At 53.4% G+C, this 22,423-nt stretch overlaps 4 protein-coding genes across 4 annotated transcripts; 2 read left to right on the top strand and 2 right to left on the bottom strand.

Annotated features, from left to right (window-relative positions):
• Positions 1-3,164: 3,164 nt before the first annotated feature.
• Positions 3,165-4,960, bottom strand: IUM83_05058 (Serine protease family S33; the record flags this gene model as incomplete). The annotated part of the gene is made up of 2 exons (XM_067929170.1): positions 3,165-4,576; positions 4,639-4,960. 2 exons carry the CDS (start codon positions 4,958-4,960, stop codon positions 3,165-3,167), a joined length of 1,734 nt encoding a protein of 577 aa, XP_067794616.1.
• A 5,583-nt stretch (positions 4,961-10,543) lies between these two features.
• Positions 10,544-10,879, top strand: IUM83_05057 (Intraflagellar Transport Protein 52; the record flags this gene model as incomplete). The annotated part of the gene is made up of 1 exon (XM_067929169.1): positions 10,544-10,879. The coding sequence occupies one exon, from the start codon at positions 10,544-10,546 to the stop codon at positions 10,877-10,879; it is 336 nt and encodes a 111-aa protein (XP_067794623.1).
• Positions 10,880-10,966: 87 nt separating this feature from the next.
• IUM83_05056 (uncharacterized protein) lies at positions 10,967-11,845 on the top strand (the record flags this gene model as incomplete). The annotated part of the gene is made up of 1 exon (XM_067929168.1): positions 10,967-11,845. The coding sequence occupies one exon, from the start codon at positions 10,967-10,969 to the stop codon at positions 11,843-11,845; it is 879 nt and encodes a 292-aa protein (XP_067794622.1).
• A 230-nt stretch (positions 11,846-12,075) lies between these two features.
• Positions 12,076-13,808, bottom strand: IUM83_05055 (putative set domain-containing protein; the record flags this gene model as incomplete). The annotated part of the gene is made up of 2 exons (XM_067929167.1): positions 12,076-12,261; positions 12,399-13,808. 2 exons carry the CDS (start codon positions 13,806-13,808, stop codon positions 12,076-12,078), a joined length of 1,596 nt encoding a protein of 531 aa, XP_067794625.1.
• Between the last annotated feature and the right edge of the window lie 8,615 nt (positions 13,809-22,423).

Below are 22,423 nucleotides of genomic sequence, written 5' to 3'. Positions count from 1 at the left end.
ACGGGTCATTTGGGACGGGAACCCCTTGTCCCATAGACGGTCGATCTTGTGCTGTCGCCAACCACTCGGGCTCATGAGTCTTCGCCAGTATTGCCTTCTCTTTCGTGCTTAGTTTGGCGTTGTGTTCGCGGGCCCCGCGAGTCTTCTCGGTAGCTTGGTATTCCTTGGCCATCTCCATGGCAATCTGGTGCTGTCTGTTGACCTCGCGGCGCCACGCCAGTGCGTCTGCCTGCTTCGGTGTGTCATGTCGTAGTGAGGGTGACATCGCTTTCAGTGTTGATTTGGCATCCCATCCGTACACCAAGTAGAATGGTGTTTCCTTCCCAGTCTTGTCATGAGAGTTATTGATGGCGATGGCTAAGCGCTCCACGATCTCGTTGAAGCGGGTCTTCGGCGTATACCTTGACGGATTGCAGTACGGTTTTGACTGACCGTCCTTGCTGTCAGTTAGCTTGCGGCCGGTAACTCAGCGTTGCCCGGGACCTTGACTGTATCATTTCTGCAAACGCTTGGGACGCTTCGCTCATGAACCGTGGGTCGCGGTCATGGTGGATGAGTGATGGCGCACCGAATCGTCGGTAAATGCATTCCTCGAACGCCTTTTCGAGCTTGAGTGCGCCCGTATCCGCCATGGCTTTCGCAATGACAAAGCCCGTAAAGGAGCATTGGAAGAGCAGGAGGGCTGTGTTGCCTCACCGAGTGTTCGGTAGTGGTGTCACGAAGGCCATAGAGGCTATCTGGAAAGGCCGTTCTGCCAGTACGTTACCAGGAAAGTATCCTTTCAGCTAGGGGCGGCTTCTGCTGGTGCTGCGGTCGGGGCACGACATCACGTGCTTCTCCACGTCGGTGTAGAGTCCCAGCCAGTAGTAATCTCGCTTGACTTGCTGACAGGTTCTCACCACTCCTTGATGGTCACCTTCCAGCGAGTCATGGCAGTTCTGGAGTACTTCTTAAATCATCGTGGTGGGTACTACCAGACGCAGCGAAATCTCCTCTTGTGATTCAGCGTCGCGCCGGTGACTCGTTACAATATAGTGTAGGAAATTTACCTCCGACAACCCGAATTTATCTGCGATTTTCCATGCGTCTCTGGTAGCTCGGTATCCAAGCTTCTCGATTTCTCCACGTAACAAGGGCTTGATATTAGCCCATCGTAATTGTTCGTCTTGTATAGCAGCTATTCGTCGTCGTCTCTCCTTTTGGACTTCCACTGGATCTACGTCTTCTGCGTTATAAGCTGCTGGTGGCGATTGAGTTGTTCTGGAGGTTGATCTTCGGGAGGGTTTCGGTTAGGGCGTCTCTTCGGCGATGTTGTTGACTTGTCTTTCGCGAATCGGACATGCTTCTTCTTGTTCTTAGACTGCACCCGAGTCATCGCCATCACCATACGGGGAGACGGACGCACGAAATCAGCACAGGTTTTGCGCTTTAAGGTGGAAGCCCCGTCCAAAATTTGAATAGAGCTTCCATGAGCCGGGTTTTGTGTCTCTGCTCGGCGACTCGTAGATTACTTCTTGTATCCGGTTAAGTACGGCAACTCTGCTTTTCCGGTTTTCGCTCAGGATGACTTTGAAAACTTTGATTCCAAGGCTTCGGTTGCCATCGACTCACCGGCAGCATTGTATTCGCGAACAACGTGCAGGTGCTTGACCGATCGCAACCGTGCCGTTATCTCCTTGTGATGATTTATCTGCGCCATCAGTGATTACTTCCGGCAAGCTATCACCCTAGGGATTGCGGGATCGAGAGTATCGAGTCCCTGACAATCACCAAGGCTTCGGCACCGTGTTCAATCGCTGTGAGAACTCCGTTGTTCATGCCTGTGTATTCGGCGATGTTAACCGTGGTCTTCTCGAGGTAAGCGTCCGCTGCAATCAATATTTTCTACTCCGGAAGGCTCCATACGATCCGTGAACAGCTGCCGTAGCCACCATATTTATCAGTCTTCGCAGATCCGTCGAAAGATACCACGAAGCCTGTGCGAATCGTCGGTAAGCGTGCGTAAAGCAAGTTCGGGTCCATACGAGTCGTCAGTCAGCCCTTAGTCGGCGATTCAGCAACACAACCACTGTCGTCACTGAAAGCCACCATTTCGACGATTTCTAAATTTCTATGCTCGCAATCTACCCATCGTGCATTTCGCCCCCATTGCTATCGTGTACGTGCACGCCATCAGCCAGTTTGTTTCTCTTCAAGGCCAATGGCAACTGCTGGTGTTTACTAGCACTAGCATCGGACTCAAGTTGGTCTTTCAAGAGCTACAGAATCTTGTCATGGTCGCAACTTGTCATGTGTTACGAAGAGTAATGGTCATTCTCGTAGTGACACCGACCATTCTCGTGGATACGCAAGTGCGAATGCTGCTGCTTCGGCAGCCGAACACAAATGTCTCGGTCGCAGGAACTGTGTTGTGTGCTGTTGTTGAGATTATTGTTCGAGCTGCAAAGGCATTCATCACAAATGCAGTGCCGGTGGTGCCTGCACCGAAGCCGGTGTCTACCAAGCGAGTGAGAAGTGGAACAGCATACATTAAGGCACGTGGGGATGCTGAAGAGCATCGACGGAAGTGTCTCGCACTTTACGCAGCGGAAATCTATTCCGACATGTACGTGCAATCGATTGCTCATATGTATTCTGCTTTTCTACCATAATCACCCGCATTTCCAGTTTAGTTTGCTACTTTCAGCTTCGTCGTCGTCAAGATACGACTCAAATGGTTCGGTAGAAAACTCAATGGCCTTACGGGAGCGTCAGATGAGATATATGAGCGGTCTCCAAATGGGTGTTGAGGTGGTCGTGGATTTCCTGGCATGCGCTCTTGAAGCTGCTGAGGGCGTGGAATTTAAGAGTTTTGATCAGAACGACCCGTTCCTCGTGTTTTTCCCCGCACTATTGACATTCGCTAATGTCGCCATCTCTGCAAGCCTGTACGTGCGGTGAGTGCTCACAAACCCCGTTGTCGGGAAACACGATGCGAGATAAATTCTCGGCGATTTTGGCCATGATAAATGAGTACAACAGGATTTTATGCTCACGATTTTTTGGATTTGATTGTCGCAGTGCTCCAGATGGAGCGTATCGGTGCATTTGTGCCGAGCTCGATTAGCTTTGCATGTTCCACGAGTTGAGGATACCGTATTTCAGGTATCCAGAGATTGTAAAGGTCACTGGGAGCTCAAGCTTGAGTTAAAGACGCCATCGTACACGTCGTCGGTACTGAAGTACGTGGCCAGGTAGTCCATTGATAGCGTCAGATTGAACTTGGGCATTTCGTCGACGCAAGACTTGTCCAGGCCCTTGAGTTTGCCCTTGTTACTGACATACGATGCGAGTATCTTGACGCCGCAAGTTGGAGACAGCTCACTACCAGAATCCATCTGGGTCCACACCAGCACACCGTGAACAGAAGTGTTGAACGTAACCAGCTCCTTTGAGTTCCCGTCTAGCGTTTCCAGCAACGTTTCAGCATACTCGTGCAAAGTCTGAGCGTCAAGCTTGCTGCTCAGGAGCAGTACGCTGGCCTGGCGGGGGATTGTGGCAGTCTTGTTCCAGTACTTGTCCCGTTTGTAGGTAATGCTGTGTGCAGTATAGTTGCCGACGTTGAACTCATTGCACGCCGGAGATTTTTCCTTGGAGAAGGCGCAATATTGCGGAGGCTGCGCGAGTGCTCCCGCAGAGATAAGAGCATCCTTAAACCGTTTCTCCATTTCAGCTGCTGAGGGCTGCGGGCGTTCATACATCTCCGAGTACATGATGAGATCGGCGAGAAGCGGAGAGTACAATCCATCGTCTTGGGTTGACGCGCCAACGTATGAGTTAAAGTAATAGATGAATTGGCCCAGAACATCGGCGTCCTTAGCCTCACATCGACTCAATCGGTAAACGACCGGAGGAATGAGTTTCCGCATCTCCGCGTCCATCAACATTGTGCCGAGAGTAATCGTCAATGTAGCCGATGGCAGCATCTCGCCAAAATTTTTCACATCCTTCAATAGCGTCGCACATGTGGAGTTCGGGTCTTTGTCGAAGTCGGTCACCAAGGCACGAAGCGTGGTAGGAAGAGTATTTGGCTTTTTGAAGTGGCCACTGCAGGTAACGTCCTGCGAGCACAGCTCCAAGAAGCGGTCACCCACTATACCGAAGTCAACATCCCGCTTTGACATGTAAAAGGATTTGTCCTCTGGTGCTCCCGATGTGGCTGCGACGCCGTCTAAGACGTACCCCGTTACCTTTGGGGGGTTCAAGTGAATCACGCGCTCCACAAATATGGTTCCGTAGCTGGCGCCGTACACAATGGTATTGGCGTCGTTTGTGTACTTCGAGATGAATGTCGCCAAGTCAGTGGCAGAACTGGTGACTGAGAACGCGGCTAGATCGCCGTACTTGTTTTGTAGTTCTTGAGCACAGGCTGGGACTTCGGATGGGTCGAACTCTCTACCGTATGGCGACCCGGTGGTAGTTGCCTGCGCTGCGACGCAGTCCAGAAGCGTGCTACGACCAAGACCGCGGTAGTCCATCGTGTATATGTTCGCTGTCCCATTGAGTTCAGCGAGCAAGCTAACCATCGATGGCTCCACTGAAAACGACAGCGGAGTTAGGCAGGTGACGCAAACGGACGAAACTCAGAATGTCACGTACATGAAGTCGAGGAGCTCGGACCACCTGGCAGGAGCCAAACATTCGTAGCGGTCTTAGGGTCGCCATTGGTCGCTGGCATGCGCTTCACGAAGACGTCGATTGTCGGGTCGGCAAACTGCGGCGTCTTGCAGATACCAGGGTAGCAGAGCGGCGCGTTGAAGGTAGCGCACTCGGAGTACTGTCCACTTGAGCTCCCTTCGTCAGAGAAGGTGTGATCGGAACACTTGTACCAGCCATTGAGCCGGGTTTTGAGGGTAGTCTTCGCTGCTGCTGAGGGTTGAGCGGCAATAGCCGCTAGCACGAATAGTTGATAGAACTGCATTTGCGACTTTGCGGGCAAATTTGGCAATGCGAGAGGTTTGGAATTGACAGGGGGGGGGGGCTATGGCACTGACTGTGTCGCTGCGCTGCACAGGAAAGTTAGACGGATTACTTATGAAACTTTGATACCAGTTCAGCTTATTATAGACGAGCTGTCCACTCAATACCACCCTTGCCGCGATGTACACAACATTCGGAGCTCACTACCGTCGGCTGCTTAGACAGACCGACAAGCCGAATCAAAAGATCTTCACAAGCATTCTCAAAAATTTGGCAACATCCAGTTTCTTCGGGGAGTTCCAACGAAGAAACCACGATATATTCCGAGTACGTCATGTTCAGCTACATCTCACCCAACGGACAGGCATCGTATTCCAGACACTGATCGAATAAACGACAAGAAGATAGCACTACTACTTATCAAATTGAGAAGACCACTAATCGGTAATCGACCATTCTTCCATTTCCATTACAGACGAGCTGTCTTGCCGAGACTCTTGGAGACAAGACGTCGGATTGTTTGAACCATAATCCCTCCGATGGACTCCCATGTCAACACGATACTGTGTACATTCCCATAAGGAAATGACTATAATACAGAAACAACTGCAGGGAAAATCCTCCGCTACAAATATATCGGGTTAGAATGTGCTATTTCTCACTATTGACTGTGCTACAATACTCCAAATATCGTGTGTAGTATCTCGTCGAGCACAGTGTTTAACGAGCTCCAGATACATGTATGATTATCTCACGCTGTCTCCACCACTGACGAACAGTGCCCGGATAGAGGGACCAGCCCAGCCTGCCGAAGTGACGGACTGCTCTGGTTGGCTTTCGTTCCACTTGATAACCTCTTGTTTCTTGGCGAGTGGGATCGTGTAACGCACTGCATTATATAGTACTGGCTTCGTAATTTATTACGGAGCACGTAATTTATATTTGTTGTGGTACGTATTACAGGACGACTTACGGGACGGCTTCAAGGTGAAGTTTACGGGGCGACCCGTCAACTAACAACTGCATTCAACAAGGAGTGGCCATGAAGTGAGTAGCCAGTCTGGAGTACAGTGCGACCCCCCCCCCCCCCCCGTTTTCGCGGCTGCTGACCTCTAATAAACTGTTAGAAATAATACTCCGCACATTCGGAGGAATTCGGATGATAGCTTTTGGGATAGGACTGGATTGCGCAAGGGCGTGCACATCTCCGTTTTCAAAGGTTTTCCCTGTATCAAGGGAGGGATGACACGTTCTCCGAGATTGACGTAAACTCGGGTGCATAGACCTTTTCATACCCCTGCTCTCATTAAACATTTTTGTGTCGTACAAATGTTGCGGCGCCCCTCCTGGTACACTACGCTGACACTAACTCAGAAACACGAACTTTGTCTTAGCGCCAACATGGTATAAGACTGTGGATCTCTTCTCCGCAATGAAGTGTTCCTCTGAGGGCTTTAAAAGATCTCCGATGAACTATTCGCAACTGCTGGTGCCGCACAGGCTTCATTTATAAGGCCCGGATTAAGTGAAATACAGTATCAAATAGCAAATCATTTTAATGTATATAGCACAGGTTATTACCCCCTCGTTTCTTTTATGGTCCACCCTCCGCGAAAACGGGGGGTCGCACTGTACAAGAGAGTACGGAACTTAAGTTACACTAGGTCATCTAGGGAGTTGGTCGGCACCTAGGCAAATATCGCATCTTTGGCGATAAAGTACCGCATCGCCCCTGTCCTAAGCGAAGTTTTGTCCTAGGCGAATTTTTATTTTAGTCAATGAAAACAATGCATTGACACCGGGATGTCTGTAGTTAAAATTCCATGTTGACCAGCTAATTATAGGCTGCCAGCAGCCATTCGGTCTCAGTGTTGAAAGTGCTATGGGTAGACCACGCACCACAGGAACCGGCAAAAAAACAAAGCGCTACACCCGCATTGCAGTCGACTATACGCACAAGCGCCGCCTTCTCGAATTCCAGGCTGCTGGCTATTCTGTAAACGAAGCTATTGCACTCTTCTACCCAAATTGCAGCAGGAAAACCAGTTTGTAGTGATGATGATTATTCCAGCAGCTCCGACCATGAGTTTTTCTAGATGCACAATACAACACATTACTTTGATGAGACTTAATTGCGAAGGTAACCAAGCGAGCTTGGACACGTAGCTCAATTGGGATAGAGCACCGCAATTTTATGCGGATGGACGCGGTTTCAATTCCCGCCGCGTCCATACTTTTTGATTGGTCCAAAATACCAAGAATTATTATAACTTTTACTTTTTATCATTTAATTCTGAGAATTGGCAACAGATTATGTACCGTAAACTGCATACATTGCAGTATGCTTAGGACAGGGGCGATGGGGTATAGATCCTCCCGAGACCATGCCAAATCGCACGAGGGACCTATTAACCTACAAAAAACTAGGTAATTCGGGATAATCTATGGTTTTTCGTGTGCAAATCAATCGCTCAAGAGAAGCAATGTAACTATTTGAATATCACGCTTTTCACGAACTCCTGCACTTGAGCACTCCCATGCCAACTGTAACGCGATTACGCTCGCTACCCTTCGATCTTATCCAAGTGCATCGACTCGAGCATGCACTGGTTCGATCGGGAGCGAGATCAACACGTAGAGGCGAGGGTTCTGAGCGAAGTATGAGGGGGCATACTGCTTGCTCGGTGTGGTAATGCACAGACATGGTATTGAATTGGTGCGAATATGAACCCGCTTGCATGCGAGGACACATCTCGGCATCTGTCCAGTCACCAGCGTACCGGTCGAGATCATTAACTGGGGTTCGTCAGTGTGCAGGCAGCACTGGACACACTTACACTGGTATTTTGATTTTGTCTTGTATGTGGGCATGGAAAAGTCTACGTAAATCGGCAGAACACACAGGTAATCACGATATGCTTGCTGTCTCGAGAAAGATGTGTCTCCTCAGAGAACCACCACTTATTCGCGCAGTTAGGGGTATTTCACCATCTACCGGGTATCCCGCTGGGTTTATACCCGGTCCCAGTAAAAGACCCAGTCTTTGACCAGAATATGCCGAACATGGAAAGCGTACTAGTATTGTGGTTTGCAGATATTTTGTCGCTCGGATTTAGGGCTTAGATCGATCTCTGAGATAAAATAATTCGAAGACATAAACATGCGAGACGGTAGTAAATCGACCTCCAGGCGTAGGTAAGTCGCACCACCTCTTCCTACTTAACATAACGGGCGCATCGTTGGTTCTCAGGACACCGAGGTAATGTCGCCGGCTACTGCTGGTCGGTACGGCTCTGTTGGACGTGTTTAACGGCTCGTTAGCTTCGTCTGTGAGTGCATCCTGCAACACTGCGCTTTCCGCTTCTAGACCACATGTTGATACTACGCTACCATTTTACTTTAGGAAAAGCGTTTCGTATGAACCGCTGTAGCTCCTCTAAATAAAATGTAGGGGGGGGGGGTCACGTACTTTCGAACACGGGTTACCACGTCGTTCGGCCAACGCGACGAGCGGTTAGTCCGATCTCCTTCAGCAACCACACCATCGGTCAAAAACAACTTGTACCAACGTTGCAGTGTTCGCACGTTAGGCCAAAATATATCGCTAACATACTGCATACATATTCCATACACATGCATAAGAAAGACGGCTCGCCAACGGTAGTCGAGAGGTACATTGTGCGGTGCGTCAGCAGCGCGATTTCGTTTTGGATCGGCAATTCGACCACAGATAGCGTGATATCGATATCCTGGCGATTATGGAGATGGCGTCATTAAATCCTCCAAGTTATAATCGCCAACCTCGATATCGATATCGATTTACGCTATCTGTGGTCGAATTGCCGATCCAAAAACGAAATTCGGGCCGATTTAATTTAAATCGCGATGGCTGTGTACGGATTATAATGCCGCGCTTTAATTATATAAAATATGCAATTGGACACTTACATATGGACACTTGACGAGTGGTCGGCAGATCGCGCTGCTGATCTGTCGAAGCACCGCAGCTTCCGAAAACCTTCACCTTGCACAAGTGTAGCATGTACTCTCTCGACTACCGTTGGCGAGCCGTTTTTCTTATGCATGTGTATGGAATATGTATGCAGTATGTTAGCGATATATTTGGGCCTAACGTGCGAACACTGCAACGTTGGTACAAGTTGTTTTTGACCGATGGTGTGGTTGATGAAGGAGGTCGAACTAACCGCTCGTCGCGTTGGCCGAACGACGTGGTAACCCGTGTTCGAAAGTACGTGAAAGCCCACCCTACATTTTATTCAGAGGAGCTACAGCGGTTCATACGAAACGCTTTTCCTAAAGTAAAATGGTAGCGTAGTATCAACATGTGGTCTTACATGGCGGGGAGCTGCTCGCGCCACAGAGAAGCGGAAAGCGCAGTGTTGCAGGAGCCGCTCGTGCACTCACAGACGAAGCTAACGAGCCGTTAAACACGTCCAACAGAGCCGTACCGGACCAGCAGTAGCCGGCGACGTTACCTCGGTGTCCTGAGAACCAACGATGCGCCCGTTATATTTAGTAGGAAGAGGTGGTGCGACTTACCTACGCCTGGAGGTCGATTTACTACCGTCTCGCATGTTTATGTCTTCGAATTATTTTATCTCAGAGATCGATCTAAGCCCTAAATCCGAGCGACAAAATATCTGCAAACCACAATATATAGTATCATTTATCTGTCGTACATAAACAGTATGTAAAGCGAGTGCAGCGAGCCGATCCCCACGTAATGCTCGGTACATGTATGTTTAAACCCACCCGAGCAGAGCGAGCCAAACCCCACGCGAAGGGCGATAGGGTTTTATGCCTTACTGTGAAGGATTTTCGGGTTCAGGCTGGGCGATAATCAAGTTCCGAGAACGCCTTACACACACCGTACAGTGCTGTACCAGCACAATAAGTCTGCGTGGGCACCATACAAACTGGTCAGCACCCTCCCAGATGAACCAGCACACTGCCAGCACCATACGAGGTGACGCCGGGGGAAGCGTGCAAAAGGGCTGCGGGTAGGGTGAATGTGTGGCTCTGCGGCCAGCGGCCTCCCGGCCATTTGTGGTGTGACCCACTGCATTCCCGGAAGGCACGGCGAGCGGCGAGCATGCCGAGGCGGGTACAGTGGCGAGATGTCGCTGTAGAGGTGGACGCGGCCGAAGCCGAGGCGGTGGTGTCAAAGCTAAAGTCATTTGATATCGACAAGAGCAACTCTATGGGGTGCACCATGTGCCTAAGCGCTGAGCACAAGATGCGCTATCGCCTGCCAGAATACAGTGCTGATTCCTGCGCCGCGGTGAGCCCGATGAAGTGCGCGTGGCGGGGGAAGATGCTCACGTGCTTGACCACGGAGAAGGTCTCTGTGTTCGAGTTCGGCTAGCACAACTCGGCCGCCCCCTCGCCAGCGCCCAAGAAGCTCACCCTGGCGCACAAGGAGTTCTGCCGCGACCTGGCGGAGAGCCACCTGCGACCGATGCGCATTCGACATGCGCTGTCGCGCAAGTTTTCGACCCTCTGAAGGAGTTACCTGGCCCTTAAGACGGTTCAAAACTTTGTCAATTACTACAGCCGCACTCAGATGGAGAACCATGACCGCGTGGAGGGCCTCACGGCCTGGATCCGCGAGCGCGCATACTCCAGGTCCGAGCCCATGACCCAGGCGTTCACTTTCGCCTGGCGCATGGACGATCTGAGCAAGCCCATCGTGGGTAATGGCTCCGACATGAAGCCGTTCTTAGTGGGCATCTCGACGAAAGCGCTAATGTCGCGCCTGACCGTGCCGCCGGAGAGCTTCATCCACCACCTGGACGGGACGTACAAGACCAACCAGTGCGACTACCCCATCCTGGTGGTCGGGGTGTCGGACCGGTCGCGGAGGTTCCACCTGGCGGCCCTGTTCGTGATGTCGAAGTAAACGCAACCGATGTTCCAGGATGCTCTGCTGTCCCTATGCCGTGTGTACTTCTGGGTGTCTGGGAAGCACCTAACTGTCAACTACGCTATGGCGGACGGCGACAGGGCTCAATGCAACGCTCTCGCTGCGGTTTTCGGCGGCAATCCCCAGTACCGCTTCCTGATGTGCTTCTTCCACGTCATGAAGCATATCCAGGAGCGGGTGAAGCTTCTTTCCTCGCGTGCACAAGCAAGAGTACTACGAGAGCTCTACGATCTGCACTTCGCGCGCAGCCAGACGGGGTATTTGGGGATTCTGCGTCCCGTCTTACAAGCCTGGATGAGCGACCCGCTTTTGGTTCCGTTCGCGCAATATTGTCACGCACAGTGGCTGACTGGCCACTTCAGGGCGTGGCAGGTGTTCGCCACACCCACTGGTTTCGCCTCCACGAACAACCCCGCCGAGACTTTCAACGCGTTGTTAAAGCGGGACTACGCGCTGCGTCGCCGGCTCAAGATGGGAACACTCTTGAGGGAGCTGAGTGCGTGCTGCCAGGATCAATCGAGTAGTGCCCGCGCTTTTAAGTTCACCGTGTGCCCAGCTACAAGCCTCGAACGCAGGGAGACCGAGCTGGTCCGCTCGAAGTTACTGGGCGTGGCGGAGCACCAGGATGTGGATGCTGTGCGCGCTGGCTCCTGTTGTATTCTGCGTGTCATCTCGCTACCTGCGCCTCGTGTGGCTGTTGCGCCAAATAAGCGCAGTGTCGAAGCCATCGCGGTGACGGCCCAAATGGGCTCTAACTACGCTAGGAAGGAGTTCGAGGGAGAACCAACGGACGGGTGGCCAGTTGACGTTCTGCGGCAATGGTGCCCGTGTTCATATTGGTATGCATTCGGGGCCTGTGTCTACGTCCTGTTCGCCATGCGTGTCACCGCTCACGTCGACAGCAGTGGCCGGGAGGTGCTAATAAGTAGACGCAAGCGGTAGCGAGGCGAAATTGCCGTGCTGGCGGACCTCGGCCGACCGGCGAGCATTGGACCCGCGCTCAGCCTCGTGTGACCCAGCGGCTATACATCTTCAGCCAGTGGCTATACTGCCTAACATATTTACTTCAGTGCGCTCCAGCACACAAACAAATAAAAGAATGGTCGCACCTTCAGATTATATCAGAAATTAAGCACTCTACCAATATGATAGACGCGAGGAAGTTCGTCTCCTTACTCCTCTTCGCTGTCACCACCGATCTCAGTGCGGTTTACCCAGCATCCGTCACACGCGCACTTGAACCAGCGCTCGTTCCCGTAGTGGACGGTCACTTGTGCGCCAGCCTTCACGTTCTTGAGCATCTTAACGAGGACGCGCACTCGGGAGCGGGTCTGCTGCTCCACGAATGCTGCATTCGGCTGGCAGGAGTGCGACAGGAAGCGCGTTATCGACCCGCACCTCAGCGCATCCACATAGTCGTAGTTGCCCAGCACAGACTTAGCGTTGTATAGCATTGTGTACCCGCTGTTATGCTTGAGCGCTTGAGCAGGTTGACCTTCAACGACGCCGCAAACTCGGTCAGTTCCGCGCAGTACTCTCCAATCACGTCGCCGACGTCCAGCGCCGTGGTGGTGTACACACTGAGACCGACCCGGCCCGTGTCGAACAATTTGAGCGTGTCCAGCGTCCGCGGAGCGTTGCTGCACCTCGCCCCAAGCTTGCAATAGTTGGGGGTGCAGACCGACGCGGATGCTACGTTCGAGCATGTGTCCAAGAAGCAGTCCCCGAAGCAGCTACAGGGGTTGAAGCTCCCAATGTCGGGGAACTTGACCCCGTTGCGCTTGCACGTCGTGAGCTGCCCCACTTCGTCAGGCCACTGCACAGTGCGGCAGTAAGGGTACCCCTTCTTGGATGAGGGCTCCTCGTACGACCTTCGCCGGTCGTGCAGTTTCTCCACCTCTTTCATCACCTCGGGGCTCTTCATCAGGGCCTCGAACTTCACGGGCTTGAACGCCTTCGCGTGGTAGATCACGCTCCCGCTCCTCGGGATCGCGCACTTGGCCAGGTGCCGGCGCTTCCGCGACCTGGGCACGTGCCACTGGGCCCGCTTCTTGGAGGCCTGGTGCCGGATTTTGTCACGCGCGTGTCGGTTGGGGATGGCCCGCATGTAGGCTGCCGCCTTCCGGTCGCTGACGGAGCTTGGCTGGTCACCGGCTGAAGCCACCTGCAGCTCCCGGTCCTCTTCGGAGGACACGAAGCCCACAATCTCGTCCACGGACGACCGCACGAAACTTTCCTCGCGAGCAGCATTGGGCCAAGACGTCGCGAAAGCTCCTCCGCTGTGCGGCGGCGCTAAATTGGCGCTGTCGTGAACGCTGGGCGCGTGCACGTCCTCCGACCCGGACACCCGGTCCGGGGAGCTGCATACGCTGCTCTGAGGTGTTTCTGGGACGATCTCGCCGCACGCGTCCTCTAGCGCCTCACGGACAGCTTCACAAGCAGCTGTGACCGCTCCTTCCAGCGCCGTTTTGAGCGCGCCGGCACGGTTTGGAGCCACGAAGGTCCCAGGGAGCAACCGGAACGTCCGCTGTTTGCGCCAAAGACCGGCAACGAGCTTGCTGGACCGCGCCTTGATCAGCTTGACCATTGTGTCGGTCGGCATGGCCTCGGCGGTGTCCACCGAGATCGGGAAGTTGCCGCTGCTGCCGCCGTCAACACTGGTGACGACGGCGCGACGAAACCCTCTGCTGTCCCCCCACACGAAAGCGCGCGAGAAATACTCTATCACGTCGCCTGCGTGGAGCGCCTGCGGAGGCCCGGCATCGTCGATGGCTGAGTGTTGGACGCGCGGACGCGCTGCAAGCTTCCTGTTGTGCCGCTGCTGCTTCCTGGTCAGGGAGATTGTGGCGTGCACCACAGCACGTTCTTCTGGTGTGGTCCACATGAAATGGAGCCCAGTGCGCATCGGTGCCACCAGGATTGGCGACTGGGCGCAGTCGGGGAGCGGGGCGCAGCGGGGCTTCCGAGCCTGATCCGTCCCTGCGTATTGTGGGAGATGGGTTATGGTGCTGGTCAGACTTTAACGTGTGAAAGTTATATGTCCTCTCAAGTTCCCGACTTTATCCGGATATGCATAGCGACACTTAACACAGCGTACAAAAGATGTGGATCGGTTGCAGAAGTTCGCGCTACAGCGACCTCCTGTCGGTGGCAGCAACACCTGCCTACTCATAATCTTCAATGCATAGTTGAAGATCTTCTAAATATATATTGTGTTTTGCATCGAAAATGTTCCATCGTAAGTTTCCGCAATTTAATTTTGAAGAGAGGTCAAAAGCGAGCAAATAATCCAGTCATCAGCGTTGCATTGAAGTTCATCGGTCTAGCGTCAAATTGCTGGAAATGGCGTTTTAGATTGGCATTTCCACATCAGGCACATTACCTAGGTAGTGTATCTGCTGCTTGTTGTGAAGGTGCATGTTCGCATTCAGTCTCTCGGACAATTCTAGGACGATCGATTTCTAGTTGCGGGCCAATTTATATAGTCATTTTATCTGCCCAGCGTTTTGGTTTTGACGGCTAAATCGGAGTGGTATATATATACAGTAGGTACGTTCTGATGGCCAAGTTTTACCCCCCTGAGAAAAACAAATGTACACTGTATGTCTACTGTTGTTTTTGGTGCTTGTGTGGAAGAGGGCAAATTCCGAAGTGAGATTTATCGTTAAGCCTAAATCTACGTTACTGTCCTCCTCTTCCTGTTGTCCCCCTTGTGCTCCTTGATGCCTCTCATCATGTTGTTTACCCTACCGAGGACTCAGTGCCAGTCTTCGGTCTATCCAACCACATCACGGCTAGACACGTGCCGTGCCCACCGTCAACTCGTTCACCGCGGAGTCATCTTCGGACGAGTCTTCGCTGGGTCCGTCCTGTCTACACTGGCGGTACACAATTCCATCAGTCCTGTCTACACTCGCGGCGCACAATACCAACACTCCCACTCACCGCTAGTGTTGAGCAGCCTTGGCGATGACTCGACTCGCCTCGAGCAGGTACTGCAGGCGCTTGGTTCCCACAGCCTCGTTAACATGTCGGCGAGCTGATCCTTCGATGGCACGTAGTCGACCGCGATGACTCCACGCGCCACGTTCTCACGGACGAAGTGGTGCTTGATGTCCACATGCTTGGTTCGAACGTTGTAGCCTGCGTTACTTGCCAACGCGATGGCACCTCGGTTATCCTCCCACACTCGCGTAGCGCCCACTTGCCTGTGGCCCAGGTCCTTCAGCATGGGTCGGGCCCACAGCACCTCCTGGGTGCACAGTCCGAGTGCCATGTACTCGGCCTCCGCGGAGCTTAGCGCCACCGTTTGCTGGTACTTCGACTTGAAGACCACCGGCGCCCCGCTGATCGTCACCATCGTTCCGGACACCGAGCGGCGGTCGTCCTGATTGCTGCCCCAGTCCGCGTCCGTGTACGCCTCGACCACGATCTTCTCCTCGTTGCCGTTGTAGATGATGCCGACGTCTCGGGTGCTCTTCAGGTACCGGAGCACTCGAACCGCAGCCTTCCAATGCGATTGCCCAGGATTCTCCAAGAATCTTGACAACTGTGTGACTATGTATGCCACATCCGGGCGAGTTCACATTGTGATGTACAACAGACATCCAATGACTGCTCGGTATGGCTTTACCTGTATTGTCTCACGTTCGGCGTGAGTCGTCGGTGACTGAGTCTTCGTCAGCTTCAGGCCCGACTCGCACGGGTTCACCACCACCTTGGCGTCCTGCTGGTTGAACCTCTTCACCACGTCGTCAATGTAACGCGTCTGCTTTATCATGAGCGTCTTGGCCATGTAGTCGTGGTTGATCTCCATACCAAGGATGAATTTGGCCTCGCCCAACTCCTTCATCTTGAACAAGTTCTTGAGCGCCACCTTGACCTCCTGGATCTCGGCAGTCGTCTTGGCCGCAATGATCATGTCGTCCACGTACATGCAGATGTACACGTACTTGTCATCCTTGCCCTTGACGTAGACGCACTGGTTGGCGCCGCAACTCCGAAATCCGATGTTCACGAAGACTCGGTGGATAGTCTTGTGCCAAGCATACGCTGCTTGCTTCAGACCGTAGATCGCCTTCTCGAGTCTGCACATCATGTACCTCGCGTCCGCGACGCCATAGGGCACCTCCATGTACACGCGCTCCGTGAGTCCGCTGTTGAGGAACGCAGTGTCCGCATCCAACTGCTCGGCCACGTACGTCTTCGCCACCACCACCGACAACACCACTCGGATTGAGTTCATGTTGGCCACTGGCGAGTATGTCTCGAAGAAGTCTACGCCAAACTTCTGTTTGAACCCTTTCGCCACCAGGCGAGCCTTGTACCTGATTACTTGGCCGAGCTCGTTGCGCTTCTTCGCGAACACCCATCGACATCCGATCGGCCGAGCATTCGCTGTCCTTTGCACCATCGTCCAGGACCCATTGTCGGCGTGTGCTTTTAGCTCCGCGTTCATCACCTTGATCCACTCCGAAGACTCGTTGCTACGCATCGCCTGTTAATACGTGCTTGGCGCGTCGTCCGCCTAACCGACATCTGCAGCGTACGCCAACACAGCTTCAGCAAGTAGGTTATCCTCGTCATACCTCGGTCGCTTAGGCGATGGAGGCCAGAAGTGATCGTCGTTGTCCGAGTCTTCCCTGCTGTGCATCCTCGAGTCTTCGGCGCCTTCTAATCCATCTCCAAGAATCGCAGATTCACGTACACGCCGGATTCGTTCCGCTTCTGGGTGGAACACCATTTCCTCAGTCATCGCTGGGTTCCTCACCCTTTGGAAGTTCATCAGATCCTGTACCGATGACTCGTTCAACTCCGCCTCTCGCATTTCCGAGTCTTCGGTGGTTTCTCCCACTGACTCCAATGGGTTATCAGTCGAAGTTTGCTGCGCAGGTTCCGGTAATGCAGCATCCTCTCCATCCTTCGTCACTTGGATCGTCACCGAGTCTTCGGTGGACGCCGTGTCGTAGATGCCATTTACTTCTCGTTCGTCGAGTTTCACCGATCTGGTCACCTTCACCTTGTTTGACTCCAAGTCGTACACTCGGTCACCCTTCGAGTCTTCGGCGTACCCCAGGAACATGCACTTGAAGCTCTTTGCTTCCAACTTCGTGCGTTTTGCCTTGTCAATGTGTGCATACCCGATCGATCCAAACAGACGTAAGTGGTCCAACCGAGGTTTCGCCTTGAACGACAACTCGTACGGAGTATTCGTTGGGTGCATACTGTTGGTCGACCGGTTGGTTAAGTACACTGCCGTGCTGACTGCCTCTGCCCACCACAACGAGGTAACACCCTTGTAATGCAGCATGCTCCGAGCCTTCTCCATGATCGTACGATTCATCCGCTCTGCCATCCCATTCTGCTGAGGGCTATACGGGACGGTCATCTGGTGCATGATCCCGTTCTGTAACGGGGTTACACGTACAAGTCGCTACAAGCCACTTGTGAATTTAACAGATAGGACATCTCTTAAAACTTTTAGATACTTCCTCACCTTGGTGTAAGTCACACCAATGGATACATTGAAGTGGACCACCACAATGAGTGGTCCACACCTACCCAAAGATCCCATTGGTAGAAAGCAGCATCTTTATACCAATTAGAGACGTGCATATTGGCGGGGCTCTGGCAGCCAGCCGCTGTCAACCCCTTTCATAGATGATAAACAGTTTTAGCAGATTTAGGAGGAAGATCAATTTACAAACAATACAGTTCTCAGTTTACCTAATCTAAGTCACTTGGAGCCTTTTCTGATTTAAATTATATTTGTGTATTCAAATATAATTAACCCAAGTAATTACTAAGTACTTACGCTTCCTCATACACGTAGCGCAACGTGTAAGCAAAAGTAGTGAGTCAAGTTAGACCCACTACACCTGGTAGCACTTTGTAGTCCGTCCAACGACTGACTGCTTGACGTTCGTACGAGGTGTACGAACGCGGAGCCGAGAACCACATGAGCACGGAGGTGCCCATGGAGAGCTCCAACACGCCTGCAACGCATGTTGCACGCGCTGACTGCTCCCACCTATCTCACCCAGAGTGTGAAGCTCTCCAACTACTGTCAACAGTCATTGGAGAAGCGGCGATAGCTACGATGCTGCGTAGGCTATCGCCGACGGAGCAACATGGTGTTGCTCTGGGGTTCATCATGAAGGAGCAGCGTGATGCTGCTTCCTCAGTGACGGCGTCGTCAGGGACGACACCGCGTGCTCAATCATTGAAATTGACCGTAAGCAATTACGTGGGAAGAGATGGCGAGCCTCTCCTCCGGTGGCTTGTCGAGCTCGACACAGCCATTGCGGCTCAACGCATCGTCGACCCGCTGTCGAAGGTCGCGTTCGCCATGTCCTGCCTTGGCGGACGCGCAAGGAGTTGGGAGTATGGGGGCCGACTCTCCGATCCTACGTGCTTCAGCACGTACGAAATATTCAAAGAGGAGCACAGACAAGCGTTTGAGCCCCCGCAAAACGAGTTCCGGTCGTGGGCGGAGTTCCTCGATCTTCAGCAGGGTAAGCATGACGTTCATGCTTACGCGCAGCGCGCACGATACTTGGTCTCAAATATCGTGACCAATCCAATTGACGAGGCGACTAAGGTCGTCACTTTCATGAAGGGACTTAGAGATGGACCCGTGAAGACCTATCTCTTCCGAGAGTACCCGAGTACTCTCGAAGCTGCAATCACCCTTGCCATTCAAGAAGGGTTTAGCCTGCAGCAAGCTAAACTCCACGCAAACGCACCGAGGCCGCAACCGCGCCCGGTAGTGAGGACGGGAGGTCCAGAACCAATGGACCTCTCGAACGCAACAACTGCTGGTTACCAGCAGCAGGGATGTAACGTGTGATGCTTTCGTTGCGGAAGGATCAGTCACTTTGCACGGGAGTGCACAGCTCCCACGCCCCCTGGGGGTGGCCGTCATGGCGATGCTTGGCATCGCCACGGACCAACAAAAAACGCGAACATCCAGTAGGCGCGGGGCGCCTTACTGGTAATGCAGTCACGCGTGCCGACATCGGGTACACGACACTGAGGACTGCAGCCCCCAGCGAAACTAGCTCTCACTGCAAGAAACAAGATGACAGGCCGAACCTAGTCATATTGAAGGTTTACTCGAAGAGAACGAGTGACTCCCTTCGAGCATCGGTAGATTCAGGCGCGTCGAACAACTTTGTTCGACTACGAAGCCTGCCGAGACTTGACTTCGAGATGGTAAATGTACCTCGAAGTCTTCTGGAGGTACGACTGGCAACAGGTACCATCGTGAAGACCGAGAAGCGCGTCGTGAACGTGCGCTTCTCGTACAAACAACGAGTGTTTGTCGAACACTTTATCGTCCTGGACCTGGACGATAAATTCGACGTGGTAATGGGCATGCCGTAGCTTGCACGGTATGATCCGATAATAGACTGGAAGAAGCGCACGCTCGTGTGCTTCAGCCGCGACAGCGGAACAGAGAGCGATGGCCCTGTTACCGCAGCGCACGCACCAGCAGGTGTGCGCGGCTCACCAGTCGAGACAGCGCTTTATGCTGCTGTCCCGGAGTGCCCAAGAAGTGCGCGAGGACGCGCACAAGTGAGACCAACGTGGGCAATGCTGCCGACGTCAGAAGAAAAAGATGTACTGGTTCCGGGAACCAATACCCACGTTCAATCGTGTAAGGGACAGGCCCTGACCCGAAGAGGTCAGGTCGACAACGACGCGTCGGCTCCGGGAGCCGACGCACCCTCGGTCGTGAGGGACTCCGCCAATGAATGACGTCGAGGTGACGAAGGCGTGTCAACTCCGGGAGTTGACGCTGCAATCAGTGCGGACGGTTGCAAACATACCGCACTGACGCAATTTGCATGCTGTCGTGCAGCCGGGCTGCACGAAGGAACATGCGGTCAAGCCGGGCTTGATACCGCGCGGCGCCCGCGGACAGGGTCCGCCGGCGAACAACCGTCCATGGCCGGGTCTGGACCAGAAGAACCACCGCGCGGAGCCGGACTCCGCACAACAAGAAGACGGCGCATGCGAAGAACGCTGCGCAAGTCTCGGTCCGGGACCGAGACGCAACAAGAACAGTCTGCTGGGCAGACTGGGGCGGTGACGCCGGACGTCGAGACGCTAACCGTCTTGACGCGCACCGGAACTGGATTCCAGTATCGCGAATGGGACTCGCTAATCCTCCGACGACGGCGTCGGAGTTGACTTCGCTTCCAGCCATGAGCTGGAAGCGCTTCACGCGCGACTTGCACGATGGACGCATCGAGCAAGTCTGCGTTCTTTCGGACAGCGAAAGAACGGAGAGCGAGAGCGAAGCGCTGAGGCAGCTCTTCATGGGAAGTACCACTGAGAGTGAAGACACTCTCAGTGCGAAAACGAGGTGAGAGCGCTTCGAGGAACAACGTTGGGACTCGCTGAAGTCGAGTCCCTATTACGAATTGTTGAGGGAGTACAAAGACGTACTCCCGGAAGAGATTCCTGCGGAGCTTCCGCAGGATAAGGGCATTCAGCACGAGAATGATCTCGTGCCGGGCACGAAATACTGTGTCACGCGGCAGTGGCCACTGCCGCGAGAACAGGTAAAAGCAATCGACGACTTCTTTGAACGTCGTCGCAAAGCAGGACAAGTGCGGGAATCAAAGTCCCCGCACAGTGCTCCGACGTTCTGTGTAAAAAAGCCACAGGGCGGATGGCGCATCGTTCATGCCTACAACAAGCTGAACGATGCGACGGTACCGGCGCAGACGCCGATACCGCGAAAAGATGTTATCATCAATTCGATGGCCGGGAGCACCGTTTACAGTGCTCTCGATTTGCGAGACGGATTCTATCAGGTCCTAATGCGTGAGAGCGATATCCCTCTCACGGTAGTGAGCACGCCAAGCGGCATGTTCTGGGGATGGCTAGTAATGCCGCAGGGGCTTAAGAACGCCCCTGCGACTTTCAACAGGTGCGTGACGCTTTTGTTGCGCTCGGTGCGCGACTTCGCGCCGAGCTACTTCGATGATGTGTTCATCCACAGCCGAGCTGCGAACGGGAAGACCGACGTAGAGATGCACAGGGTGCATCTCCGGAAGCTACTTGAGCTTATGCGAAAGCATAAGCTCTACGCGAACCTGAAGAAGTGTATCTTCGGGGCGAGCGAGATACCCGTCCTCGGGTGGCTCGTAGGGAAGAATGGCGTTCGCCCTGACCCGGAAAAGGTCAGAGTGATTATTGAACGGCCAACGCCTTCAAGTGTCAAGGAACTGAGGCGGTTCCTTGGCTTGGCCACGTACTTGTGCAAGTACGTGGAGGATTACGCGGGCAAGATCCGCCCGCTGTCACAGCTTCTTAAGAAAGAAGCTGTGTGGAAGTGGACAACCGATTGCCAAAAGGCATTCGATGCAGTCAAGCGGGGCTTGACTGAGGCGCTGATCTTGGCAGTGGCTGACCAAGGTTGCCCATTTCACGTAGGGTGTGACGCATCCGACTTCGCGATCGGATGTGCATTGATGCAGCACGATCACGAGGGCCGTGACCGTGTCGTCTACTACCAATCGCGTCAGCTGAAGCCAGCTGAGCGCAACTATCCGGTACATTACAAGGAACTCCTTGCCATGAAATATGCACTCGCAAACTTCCGAGTGTGTTTACTTGGAAGTAGACCATTTGTGGTCTACACCGACCATGTATCACTGCGCACTGCAGTGAAGTCACCACACATATCACAAAGAATGGCGAGATGGCTCTCATTCTTTGCGGAGTATAACTTCCGGGTCGAATACAAACCCGGAAGATTGAATGTAGTGGCCGACGCGTTATCACGTCGGCCGGACTACGCAGAAGCTGCTGACGTCAATGCCATCGACGCCATGCGATCGAGTAAACCCACATAGTCTCTGTTGGACGATGTGAAGGCCGCGTACGCGCACGACGTGGACGCGAAACTCTTGCTGGCCTATGGCACAACACCTTCTGACAAGGCTCATCCGAAGTTGCCCAAGCACCTTCGTGCGCGTGCACACCGATATCGGGTGCACGACGGACTGCTTCTTTATAATGCAGTCGACGACAACGCGGACCGCGTTGTTGTGCCGAATGATCATGACCTGCGACTCAGGATCATGTATGAATATCATGATGCCCCGACTGCGGGACATCTCGGACGTGAGAAGACATACGTCCTTCTCACGCGCGACTTCTACTGGCACCACCAGCATAAGTGGGTGCGCAAGTACATCCGTTCTTGCGAGGTATGCCAACGCGTAAAGCCTGCGCCATTCGCGCAGGCTCCGTTACAATCACTACCGACTCCGTCGGAATGTTGGAAGTCCAAGTCTTTGGACGTCATCTTTGGTCTTCCCCCGGATAGCGGAGGGAATACCGGTGTTGTGGTCTTCGTCGACCGCTTCAGCAAGATGGTACATCTTGCAGCGGTACCGGCAGAAGTGACCGCGAAGCAGACGGCCCGTCTGTTCGTCGACATGGTGTTCAAACACCATGGCATGCCGACCGACATCGTGTCGGACAGAGACCCGCGCTTCACAG

The sequence above is a fragment of the Phytophthora cinnamomi genome, assembly GCF_018691715.1.
Source record: "Phytophthora cinnamomi strain GKB4 chromosome Unknown Contig23, whole genome shotgun sequence".
NCBI classification, from domain to species: Eukaryota; Oomycota; class Peronosporomycetes; order Peronosporales; family Peronosporaceae; genus Phytophthora; species Phytophthora cinnamomi.
This window is presented reverse-complemented; position numbering and strand designations above follow the sequence as displayed.